General features: G+C 48.7%; 1 protein-coding gene across 5 annotated transcripts in view; it reads right to left on the minus strand.

Annotated features, from left to right (window-relative positions):
* The window catches only part of PRDM11 (PR/SET domain 11), a 49,362-nt gene extending 37,653 nt beyond the window's left edge, over positions 1-11,709 (minus strand). Inside the window, exon 1 of one of the 5 annotated variants that reach the window (XM_032113124.1) lies at positions 11,568-11,709. Coding sequence is in view for 3 of the 5 variants with exons in the window: in XM_032113126.1 (XP_031969017.1) it covers positions 11,061-11,285 (225 nt within the window). In the remaining 2 variants the exon portion in view is untranslated. Of the gene's footprint in view, positions 1-10,918; positions 11,008-11,060; positions 11,310-11,567 lie in introns of those variants that run through there. The other 4 variants (XM_032113126.1, XM_032113123.1, XM_032113125.1 and 1 more) reach the window with 4 other exon arrangements.
* Positions 11,710-12,758: the final 1,049 nt, after the last annotated feature.

Genomic DNA, 12,758 nt, shown 5'->3' on the forward strand with positions numbered 1-12,758 from the left:
TTTCTGCAGCTTTCTGAAGAAGCCTGGAGAGCAAGCTTCAAAACCACAAGACTTCAACCTATTTTACAGCAGGGAGGGCTGAGAGTTGCCAGTGGTTTTAACCTGCCCAAGACCAGCAACTGACATGACAAACAGGATGGGGCACCACAACACCAAATTCCCACTGCCATCCTGACTGCAGACAAGTTAGGAACAGGGAAATTCCAGTTTGCCAACCTGGAACTCCTCCTGTAATCTCAAATGGATGCGAGATTCACAGTCACTCTTACATGGTTCATTGGCAAAACATGTTATCAAAACCCCCCATGATCTACTTCATGACAGACGTGTTTCAGAGGGAGAAGAAGACAGAAAACCTCTGAAATAACTCCTGAACCAGTCTTAAGTTTGCTTTATGATGGCTTCTAGAGAAGATGCTCTACAGGATTTGTCACAAAATTCCATATTACGGTCAGTTGGAAGCATTTGCCCTTTGTTGATCTCACAGCAGAAAGAGGATCCACGTGCTGGTCCATGTGCTGTTATGGATCAGCACGAGCCTATTCAAAGCAGGTATTACATGATGCAACTTCTATGTTAAGTGTTGAGTAAGGACTCAAACAAGCAGGATGCTGACAACGTAAAGCTCCCATGCAGCCTAAAAGCTTCTGGAACAGTGCAACATGCCACAGAACCAAGGCAGGTACTTACTGCAGCTGAAAGGATTAGGTAAGCGGCTTGCATTTTTAAAATATATGGAAATGTCTCATTTTTGCTGTACTCAGCTCCCTGCATTGATCTCGCAGGTTCACAGTTTAAGGGTAGAAATGAGAATCAGGACAATCTGACTGACACCCTGTACATCCCACTCCTTTACTTTTAGCCTACAAACAGGACAAAAACTCCATCTGAGATTAGCATGAGAAGAGAAGCCAACATTTCATGAGTTCATCTCAGTTGTTAATCCCCATCATAGACAAGTCATGTGTGACTCTCCCTGGTTCTGGGCACCAGGCAGCAGTTCTTTCAAAGGGCCCTGGAACCTGATGGGAAAGGCTGAAATACCCGGCATGCTGGGACACCGCTTTGAGCAACTGGAAAGAATTGCTTCCCAGGTTAATGGCTGTAATAAACCTCACCATCTTTGGTCAGAACTGCCAGTTGCCCTTCTTTGCCTTTGGCTTCAACATAAATATATACTTACATTTATAAAGTTAAAACAAACATACACAAACCCCCAGTACTAAAACTAGATGTTATTTCACCATTTTTCTCCCTAAGGACAGAATAGGAGTACAACTAAGTGCAGCTGTAAGCCTTCTTCCTTAAGGCACTACTGAAAGGTGTTTGGATAGCAATAGTGATAGGCACTGAATAAAACCACATACATAGCAGCGCCTTGGCTATGCACCCATGCAGTATCTTTTTAGCTTTCCAACAATTTTCATCATTCTTCTGTGTAACTCATCCAATTTTCTCGACATTACTTCAAGACGCTGGCACAAGAAAGCCACACTGATGTAAGACTGAGTCTGAAGTAAATATAAGGTTTACAGACATAAAACAACCTCCTCACCCTGATTCATTACCACCCTGTTTGTGTCCAAAATCATGGTTGTCTTTTCCAGCTAGAACCTGGCACAGAAAGCTCCCCAGAGCCGCCTGCCCATTCTGACCCCCATGCTCTCACACGGGACTGCTCAGGACACAAGCCTGCCTTCACAGATCACGTTCAGGACATGCCTTTCCAGGTTCATAAATCTCCACTTGTCTGCATGAAAATGATTTGGTTTCAATACCCTCATTTACCTAACAAACTGCATTACACCGTCCTGCCCCTATCAACAGCTACAATTCAGCAAACATGTTTCATCTACACATTTTGCCAGTGATGAGTCATGTCTTCTTCTGCATCACTGATTAAGTGTCAGTCAGATCTGGCTTCTCCCTTCCCCTTATCTGAAGAGAAGGGTCATCAAGTCTACTTCTTTGAAAACGTAGCTCCACATATCATGTTGCAAAGACTCTTCTGTAAAATGATCAAGCTCTAGCTTAAAATAGCTGGATTATTTACTCCCCTCATCTAAGGTGGCAATGCCAGAACTGTGATCTTTTGATGCTGAAAAGATATTTTCTACGTTCATCCTGAAGTTAATCCTCAACCAGTTGATTTATTAGTGTGCTAGTACTGTCCTTTAGCTTAGAGTATCCTTCAACCTCCTTACTGTTTATACTGCCACTTCAGTTTATTTATTGGATGCTGGCTCTCTATCAATCACTACCCTCACTTCCTAAGCCACTTATATTTTATTGATACTCTCTGGCATTGGATATTTACTCGGTTCTCATACTCTGAGTTAACTGCCTTTTATATGTAAATATATATCATATACAGAGATCTCTCTTTAAGCCAAAGGTAATGTTCTCAAAGAACAAAATCAGACCTTTTCAAGGAGTACAAGACACTTTTCATGACAACAATTTTCAGGCATAAATAATTTTATATTTACCCAGGATTGATGTCATGCTACCCAGCCTGTATTTTTCTGGGCCACCCACTTGGCAATTTTCGAAACTGTCCCAACACAAGCACTCAGTCTCCTGCATTTGCTGTGATCCACCAAGACTGATTAAAAATGAACATGAGAAGCTAGAGACCTCCTCTCATTCATCTAGTGCTCACTATATTTCAAGGGAATGTACTTTTTTCCTTAGCACAGCTGCCAGCAAAACTCTGCTCACCAACAGGACCCCATGCTAGGCAGCTCCCATATGGGTCCCTGGATCCCTGCTTGCAGCACTCAACTTCTGGATAATGAACTTATCCTTCCCTTGCTGCTGGCCTGGATGCCAGCCGCAACGGCAGCCAAGGGCACACAGCTCAACAAAGGGAAGCAGAGATGTGAATTTACTGCCCAAATGACCTTTTACTCTCATTCATGGACAGACAAAAAAGCTGGAGTGAGGAAGTGTTTGGTAGGCACACTACAGGCTGGGCCACTGTCACATTCCTGCTCTTCTGCTGTGTTGGGAGAGGGAAAAGACACTAGAGTGCCCTTAATGTTTTATAAGGCATGTGCAGGAAACTCAAGATGCCCTAGTCATGTCCTGCCAGCTTCACTGTGCACCTGGGACCCTGCCACATAGCACTGAGCACCTGCCTGCCACCCCCATTGCCCACAGTGAGGTCACATGCACCCAGAAGACACCTGCACCTGTGCAGGCTGGTCAGCCTAAAAGTTTTTGTGGGTGAGCAACACTAGTGATTCATGTATTTGAACAACGATGGAGGTAAAAAGGGAAAGGGAAGGGAAGGCGTGGGGGTGGCCAGGAAGCAAACCCCAGACACTAGTTTCTAAATAGCAGATGTGGCTATTCTGGCTAGCAAACTTCCACTTTAATTTCTAACCCACAGAGATGGGAAATGATTCATGAAAAATCAACAGGATAAAATTAGCTGGAAGGCAGAGAGATAATTCATGCAACCCAACCGTCATGGGCTGAAGTGCCAGCACTACCAGCACTGCCTGGCATTTCAGCCTCTGGTGCCCTTCAGTGACTGGCACTTGGCCAGCAATCAGCTCTACGTATATTTCCTTAGTGTCAAAATTAGCCCCTCTGAAAGCATATCCATCTTCTAGCAAGACGGCCTTTCACTCAACACTTTTCCAGAAGTTCCAGCTTTTCCTTTCTTTAAAAAAGAAAGATTACCTGCAGTATGGTGTCTTTTTGTTCCACTGGTGAATGTTTAGTGGTGTCAGAAGACCAAACTGGATGGACAGGCTTGCAGACATCTGAGACACAGCCAAGCTATGCACTAAAATCAAACTGCCCCACCGAGTCAGAAAACTCAGCGCATTTTGCCAGAGCTCCCTTTTCCTGCACAAAGCCAACGACACACTCAACAACAAAAATGAATTGCTGGTCCGCCTAAACATACATCAATGATTTTTTGTAAGACTGCTGCTAAATTCTGTCAGGAATCACAAAACAAGACTTCACTCTTGATACAGTCACATGATAGAAAGTTTTTTGATCAGACTTGTATTACTTACAAATCGCAACCCAAAGCTCTTTATCCCGAAGGCAGATGTGGAACTTCCACTCCTCCAAGATACCTCCAGACTTCCAGAAGGCACCTGGTTATTGAACAATGCCCATTCCCACCACCCAACTCAAAAGCTTTAGGAATCAAATGTAAAATTGTAAAGCCTCTGGAGTACCAATACCTCTAGGCAGGCAGTCTCAGGTGCTGGGGAATCCCTATTCCAATTGGGACCTATGGGAACAGATGTAAAATAAAGCTAACATCCTGCTTTGGCACCATTTATCAAGTTGGTGCCTGTTTCTGTGGAAGGATGTTACAGGACAGTTCCCCTACGCTTGTTACAGTGGTTTCACTCTGCTCGGACTTCAGGACACGGCAGGCAGCTCCTTTCTTTTTACTTGTTCAGCAAAAAGGAAAGGAGTACGTGAGAGAAAATGAGAAGGTAGGAGCAGATCTTACTTTCACTTGTTCCCAAAATTCTGACAAACTCGCTCAGTCCTTTAAAAGCACTAACAAACACAGCAGGCAAAATGAGAACACATCAACTGTTCCACAAAATGCAGAGGAAGCAAAAGCAAGAGCAGTATTTATTTCTCCTCATTTGTACCCTCTTGCAGGCCATTAGGAAGATAAGATCTCACAGCACAACAGACATTATTCAGAACTGGTAAATCTGTCTACAGGTTAGGGACTCATGTTACATGGCTTGGATGAGTAGTGGTTGAGCATGGGTCACACCGACCCCCTTTTCCTTGGGGCAGGCAGCAGTCCAGATACTCCCAGCGTCGGATCTGCCAAGAAACCAGATATCCGTGTGCTGAATTCACCACCACCACAATTTGATCTGCACATTCTCTTCCATACTGAGAGAGGGGTGTTCAGACCCTGTATATCCTAACACAGCTAACTAGAAAAAGTTTTCCAGCGGGGGCCAAGCACTTCTGGTCCATACGTGCAACCTCAAGTGCATCCTCTACATAAAGGTATTGGGCCGCACAGAAATATCTGGTCCTTTTCACTATGGACATTTTTAAAACATTGATTAGCAGAAGCATGGAAAGAGCCCATGAACTCATTCAATTCCAGTCCAAAAAGCAGAGGGAGCATGTCAGAGTGACTTCACATGTGCAAGTCACTAAGGGACTACAAATGTTCACCAACTATCCTAGAAGAATTCAAAAGCAACATCTCAATACCTGACTAGGAATGAGACCTGGTTAAAAAAAAACACCCAGGCAATCACCACTTAACTCCATTACGCCTAGAAAGGCTATGTTAGCATCTGATTTAGCCAGTGCTAGCTCTCAACACGTCCAGGAGATACAATCAGCGGATCCACAGTTCTGGAGGTACCACCTCTGCACCAGCAATGCAGCATTAGTTGGTGGGACTTTGTGCTAAGGGTCAGACAGCTCTACACCCACACAGCGGCCCTTCACTACTTGAGGTAGAATTTTCAAGGAACTAAGCAACTTACAAACGCACCATACATAAGAATGTTCTCTTTGCAATCAGAAAAGGAAGAGAAAATCAGCAATTTAAAAGTATCTATTCTTCAAAATCAGCAATTCAAAAGCATCTACTCTTCTTCATCTATTAGTTCAAAAGACTGAACTAATTTGATCTTGGAAAAGATAACCAGCAAGCCTAGGTGTGAAAAATGACAACTATAGAACATATTCTATTGTTCATGAAAGTATGTTTCTGTGTCATCAGCACTGATTTTTTCTTCAGCCAGTTTCCAAGTGTTTTCAGTAATTTCCCCTGAATGGATAAAAAGAATGGACTCTGCAAATTGTGGCGTATTTAGCATTCTCATTAGCGTTTCCAAGCAAGGAGTCTCCAATTCAAAGAAAGCAGCAGACCACATGAAGTACTCCAGCAGCATCAGAAGAAAAGAAATTTATAAACCCAAACAACAGCAAACCTCCTTGGTATACACAGACATGAGGAAGTCAAGGTTTATACAAATGAAAGGTGTAGAGGAACATACTGGGAGTGGAAAGGTAGTTCCAGTCAAACTTAGGACATCTTTCAAGGAAGATGCTGTGAACACTTAGTTTGAGTCTGTAGTTGAAGGACCACATTTAACTCCACCCAGCATATTATGGTGCAGTTTATATGATACATTTTCAAAATAAAGCTTCATTGTACTAAAACCAGAATGTACTGAAAAATATTTCATATTGATTATCAGCCTGCAAATGACTGATGGTCCTGACCAATATCAGCTCCAATTAGCAGCCTTCAACACTCTGAAACACTCTGAAAGGGTGTTAGTCCGGGACCATTGCAGCTGTGCACCCCAGACGCCCTGATCCATAGTCAGGAGCCTGGAGCCAGTGCTCTGCAGCCCACAGAGATGACCTGGCTTGGGGACCAGCACAGGATGCTCAGTGCCTCAGCTCCCCAGTGAGCAAGGCAGGAGCTCTGCTGGCTCTCAGGGAAGCTAATTACAGCAACCCTAGAGCTGCCACGTGAGATAATCCCCCACATCACCTCCCATGAACTTTTACCACCCTGTCCTTATACATCTCCCCCACTACCCACAGCCAGGCTTCCATGGGCAGGAGCCAGCCCCAGCTGACAGCAGCACAGGCAGCAAGGTGAGTGCCGGCAGTGGCAGCCCCAGTAGGGCTTGATGCCAAGGCTTTAGAACAGCAGTCCCTCCTCCGGGACAAGTCACTACAGGTGAAGGAAAACTAGCCTTGCTGAAAAGCCAAAGCCTAAGGAAGAGAGAAGAAAGGGGTCAGAGAAAGAAGCCATTTATCAGAGCATGCTCAAATTGGACAACTTGGCTTATGACTGACCCTTCTGATGGGCCCCTTACTGACGGCTGTCCATGAGCGAAGGACTGCACTGAAACAGTTCTGCAGTACGCATTACTGATTGACTGCTGGAGGCTGCCAGTTTCTGCAGCTTAACCTTAAATTATATGTATAATGCTTTTACCTTCTGACTGTAGAGAAACTGTTCTGAGCCAGAGTACTGCCAGAGTACTGCCTCCCAGCCTTGCAGACAGAAGCCGCCTTTCAGCAACAGCTCTGAAGGATACAAGCTATCCTGCCCTCACAAAGGGAGCAATGACCAAGAAACACAATAGCAAAGCTTTAAGTGACAGTATTTCTAAGTGCTTGACTGTCTCTCTGCAGAAACATATGTTCTTGCACTTTTGTGAAGAGCTTGGGATGGAAGTTGGAAAAATGCCTGTGCTAGTACCACCTTCACTTCCAGCTGAACTTCAAAGCCTATGTGCTGAGGACAGTGACCAACTTCTAAAAAAACACATGGAAAATGTGATTCTAGTTGCCAAGTCAAAATTTACTCCTTCATCTCTGCTTTTTTGCTCTCAATTCTCTCTGTCTTTTCTATCACTATTGTCCCTCATGTGGTGGACATTATAAAGAAAAACTTCTCTGACATGGGATACTTGCGTTGCCCTCCTTATCATCTTCTCCATCCACCTCAGCTGCTCCCACCTTTCAAAGATGCCACAGGACTGCTCTGTTTCCCATTGCTCTTTGGCCTCTTGTACGTGCAAAATTCTTCTCTTTCCAAAGCACTTTTCCCTCATCTTCTTTCCAAAGATGCCATACAGAGCAACACGAACCTCTCACCTTGTCCTCTGCTTTTCTTAGGGTGGTTGGACTTGCTACTGGAATCCACTTGCACAGACAAGTTTAACTAGCAGGAATTCCTGAAAAGCCACATTTTACTATGTAGCTTTAGAAGGAACATGGCTCTAGAGGCTTTATTTAAAAACACCTTTGGTAGCAGAGAAGAGGTCACAGGGAGAACAGAAAACCCTGTGAAATTAAAGCCTTCTTTACTCCACTACTGCAGAGGGGTCACTGCAAGAGGAGGCATTAAAACTGTCTGCAGCTGCACAAGAGCTCTGGTCCAAGAAACTTCACCCACTACAAGAGACCCTCAGGCAGGAGTGCTGACGTGCTTACAATGAGAAATGCCACAGGCACGAGAAGGGGTGAAACGTGAAGCAGCAAAGCCAGCATCCCACAGCAGGGCTGCCCAGTTGCAGGCCAGCAGGAATTCTGCCACTTGCTCAATGCCAGCGGATATTGCATGTGCTGATTCCCCTTCATCGGCCACGCCTGTGCCTCAAGCAGCTCTCAGCCCCGGAGTCTGAAGGGTCTCTGCTCAGGTGAGAGAACAGATCAGACAACTCAGCACTGACACAAGGAGATACATCAAGCAAACCCTGATGTGCATCCAGCTGACTCCAGATTTCTTGAAAGGCCAGAAAGCTGCAATGCAAACTGAGGAATACAAGTGATGTTTGCTTGCTTCGGCTTTACTTAGGAAAACCACAGGTCTCAGGTACACGTTCCCAGTGCAGACGAGGCATCAGAAGTTCCCACCTGCGCTCACTCCCTGGGAACAACAGTCATTACTTCTCACGGGTACCCAGTCTTATATCTTCAGATCAAGTTTTAGCAGCTTATTTCTTTGTTCTAAAGGTCCCCAAGTTAACCTACAGTATTATTATTTGATTATCAAACAAAAAACAAACCCAAACCATTTTGTATTTGGGAATACATTTAGTTTCTCTGTGCAAATTTTCACATCCACGTACCACCGGATTGGCAATAATGACTTTAAATATGCTACACCAAAATGTCACAAATACTAGGCAGCACTTTAAGAGCTCTGGGAATGGTTTAGTAGCACTTATAGATGAACCAGCAAGAGACAGGCCCTACTAACAGCAACATTAATAATAAAGAGCTAGGTAAAAGCATGCACTTCTCCTGCATAAATGGACATGGGGAAGAAAAACCCTTAAAACCCCACAATTCTGCTTGGGAATTAACCAGCATGAGAAAGGAGTTACTAAAGGAAAAAAGAATATTAAAAAAAACACAGAAGGATAAAGTGTACATGGCACTCTCTATAAAAAGACAAAAGACCTCTCTTGCCTGGGCTGGTATTTCTCCTCAATATACATACTTTGATTCCTGACTCAGAGTGGCAACTTCCACTCTGCACACTACCTGAGTCCCCCTGATCACAAAGCCAGCCTGCTGCAGGGCAGGAGCCTTCCTGCTTCAGGCTCCTCGTGCAGTGCTCATAACCTTTACACTGGTCCTACCAATTTCAAGCAGCTCCCTCACTGTCCAGCAAGGAATACGAGCAACAAGCTGCCCCCATCCCATCCCAATAAGATGGACCTTGCACCAGTTCATGAAAAATCAGGTTTCAAAGAAGTTCTTGCTTTTGCCCTCATTATTTAAAATCAGGTATTACCTTCACAATAATCCTCTCCTTTACTTGTTAAAAAAGTGCAAGTAATTGCTATCAGTGACCAATAAGGCTCACAGTGAGAATGCCCCATAAACTGCCCCAGAAAGCACCATGCTTCATGCATGGTCCACAAAGATGCTAGAGGAACAATGTATCCCAAAACCAGAGAGCTCTGCACCAAAGCCAGCACTAAGTCAGGAGCCTGAGGACCTCCTTCATGCTCCACAAACAGCTGGAAAGGAGCTGCAGCCTTTGACTTGACTCCTGGGCAGGAGGGAACGACGACTTCCCCTGGTCCTGCTACTCCATGCTGCAGAGAGATCAGTCGATTCAGCATCTAGCCAAGAGCCAGGGCAAACTTGGGCATCTCCCATGGCTACCTCAAATCCTCCCCGGTAAGTGATTCCAGCAGCCAACCCCTCCTTTGCTAACACAATCCTTGGCCACACCAATAGCCCTGACACTTGAACTCTTTGCAGGCTGCACGTGTTTTAAGAACCCCACATCACTCAGCTCTGTGCTAAACTACTCCTTCTAGAGCAGGAGCACCTTTGGTCCAAGCATTCCTTGCAAGAAGCAAACACCCATCATCTCAATACTTTTGTTTCTGATTGCAGCTCGCACTTGAAAAGCAAAAGTACAGTGTCCTCATCAGGCATGCTTGTCTGTTGTTGGGTTTATACACAATTCATTAGAAAGTCAGGAGATTCATTTCCCTTTCCACTTTCACTGCTTATAATCTTGGTGATTAGACAAACGGAAATTTAGGGGACGCGAAGCCCAACCCAGGCTGCGAGCTTGTGCTTCGCCAGACTCAGAGGGGGTTAAACCTCGCTGGCAGGACCGGATCCAAGGGGCTGCTGGATATTTGGGGCTGGGACTCCTTTGCTGCCTAACAAACCTCTGCACACACCTGCAGTGCTGGAAAACAATCCTATCTTACGGTTAGGTAGGTATTTTTTTAACTGGTTCTGCCAGTTCTCCTCCCACTAATGAGAGGCATTAATCACAGGAAAAAGAGGAAGCAACATTGAGCCAACAGTTTTGCCCACGGGCCAGCTTTTTTTTTTTTTTCAGGGATCTGAAAGAGGACTCTGGAGGCATCTTCCATTTCCCTCTGAAATACGACAAGTGATATCGGACCATTTGCAAAGAAGTTTGAGAAGTTTTGTAACTAAAAAAAACCACCCCAAACCCACAGAGGGGAAAAGGCCCCAGAATATCAGCTGGAGTTTTCTGCGCGAGTTGAGAGAGCATCCCGGCTGCGCGACGCAAGGGCAACTCTGCCCTGGCGCAGCGCACGGGGCGCGGGCGATGCCGCAGGCTGTGTGCCCGCTGCCGCGGTGTCCCCGTGTCCCGCGGGGTTCCCGGGCGCCGCCGCCCCGCGCCGCCCCGCCCCCGCGTTCCAAAGCGGCGCGCGCCCGCCCGCCCCCGCCGGCCATTGGCCGCCGGCCGCGTCAGTCGCCGGCCCCGCTGGCGGCCGCGGGCGGGGCGGGGGGGCCGGGCGGGCGCAGCCGCGGCGCGGGCGGGAGCGGCGCGGCGGGAGCGGCGGGGACAGGCCGGGCCCCGCGCAGCCCGCCCCGAGGGGGAAAAGCGGGGCGGGGGGGGGGGGGGGGGGGGAGGCGATACCTGCGCCCGTGGGTCTCCGCCGCCGTCCCGCTCGCTGCGGGCACCCCCCGGCCGGACCTCCCCCCCGGGCTGGGACGGGCTCCCCCCCCGCGCTCCGCAGCCATTTTCGTGGCCACCTTGGCTACCAGCGAGGCTGACTCACCTCGGCACTGCGGGCGCGGGGAGCCCGCCTCGGCGTCGGGGGGCCCGCTCCGCCCGGGAGGGGCGGGGGGAGCCCAGCTGGCTGCGCCCTCCCACCCCGCCGGCCCCGCTGGCTAGTCCCAGGCGAGGACGGCTCCCGGGGCCGGGCCGGGCTCGGCGGAGGCGGCAGCGGCGGCTCCCTCCCTCCCGGCCGTGACCACCATCTTATTAGCACAGGAAATGACATGGAGAACGGAAGAGAGGGGCGTTCGGGGGCCGAGCCCGGGGACCCCCCGAACCGGGGGGAGGCGCCGCCGGCCCGCCCGGCCCGGCCCGGCCCGGCCCGCCGAGGCTCTCTGGAGGCCGCGGCATTCCTGCTTTCCTTCCAAATACCCGCGGTGGGAAAAGAGGAGGGGAAAAAAAATAATAAAAAACAAACCCCAAAAGCCGCATAGAGCAGGGGAGGGAAAACCACCAAAAACCAAGCGCAGAAGACGCCGAGCAAGCCCAAACCGCCCGCGGTTCCCACCTCCTGCTCCGGAGCCTGCGAGTTCCGCGCGGAGCCGCCGGCGATCAGCCCCCGCGGCCGGCCGGGGGCTCGGGGGGGCTCTGGAGGACAAAACCCGCCCGGACGGCCCGCGGGCACCGCAAGGGGGGAGCCGCCGACCGAGGGGGCCCGTCCCGGAGGAGCCGCCGGGCTCCCCCCGGGCGCTGTCGCGGCCACCACCTGCCGCCGCCCGGCAGCCGCCGCGGCGCTCCGCGGAGCGGGACCCGGCCGCCCGCCCGCGCCCTCGGGGCCGCCCGCCTCCGGGGCACGGCGGCCAGACGTGACCCCCGCCAGCGGCCGTGCCCCGGGGCTCCCCCGCCGGCCAGGACCAGGGGCGGAGTTGCTCCGTGCCGGGCGCCTGTCCCACCGGCAGCACCCCGCACCTCTGCCCGCCCGTCGGGAACCTCATGCTCTTCTGCGGGAAAAAAGTGAATGAGAAGACGCGGTGTCTCCCTGGCGCTCGGACCTTGATCATATTTCAAATTACCCCCCAAAACAGTAACCCACCCAACGGCAACAGTAACAACAAACCCTACCCTCCAGCTCTGTGCAGAAATTGTGAGCAACATGACGGATGACAAAAAGTAGGCACAATTTAATAAACAGAGGAAGCATGTCTCACCAATAAAACAAATTCTAAATAAAACCATCTGCAAGCATTAAATTTGAAACAATGCACACTCTTCAGCTGCTTTGCCAAAAGAGGCACAACGGGGGGGGGGGGGGGAAAATAGAGGGTAGGATAAATAGCCACAATTTTCCAGTTCCTTCGGTTGACAATGGACTTGTATGCAAGCATGGCTGTGGTGACAATGTGCCGGCTTGGATTCTTGGAACTACTTGCCTTTTTCTGTAGCCCTGAGAAACAGCGTTTTCTGCAGTCCTGAGAAATAAATTCTTTCTTGATACTCTCCACCCTGAAGTGCCTACTATACAAAGTTGGTGCAAAGAATAGAAAAATTGAGTGAGGACAAAAAGTAAAAAAGTACATAGCCCAAGCAAAACCAAGGCCTGCTTCTGCCATCCTTGAGCTGCTTCCACTGCTCTCACTGAGCCTTGTGAGGTGGCAGAACTTCAGGGTTAGGTCTTGATGTATCACTTAATTTAAATTGTCTGGCAAAACAAGGAAGGTAATCAACTCAGGTTCAAAACAAGCTCACTTTGCAAAAGCAG

The sequence above is a fragment of the Corvus moneduloides genome, chromosome 6 (assembly GCF_009650955.1).
Source record: "Corvus moneduloides isolate bCorMon1 chromosome 6, bCorMon1.pri, whole genome shotgun sequence".
Lineage (NCBI taxonomy): Eukaryota > Metazoa > Chordata > Aves > Passeriformes > Corvidae > Corvus > Corvus moneduloides.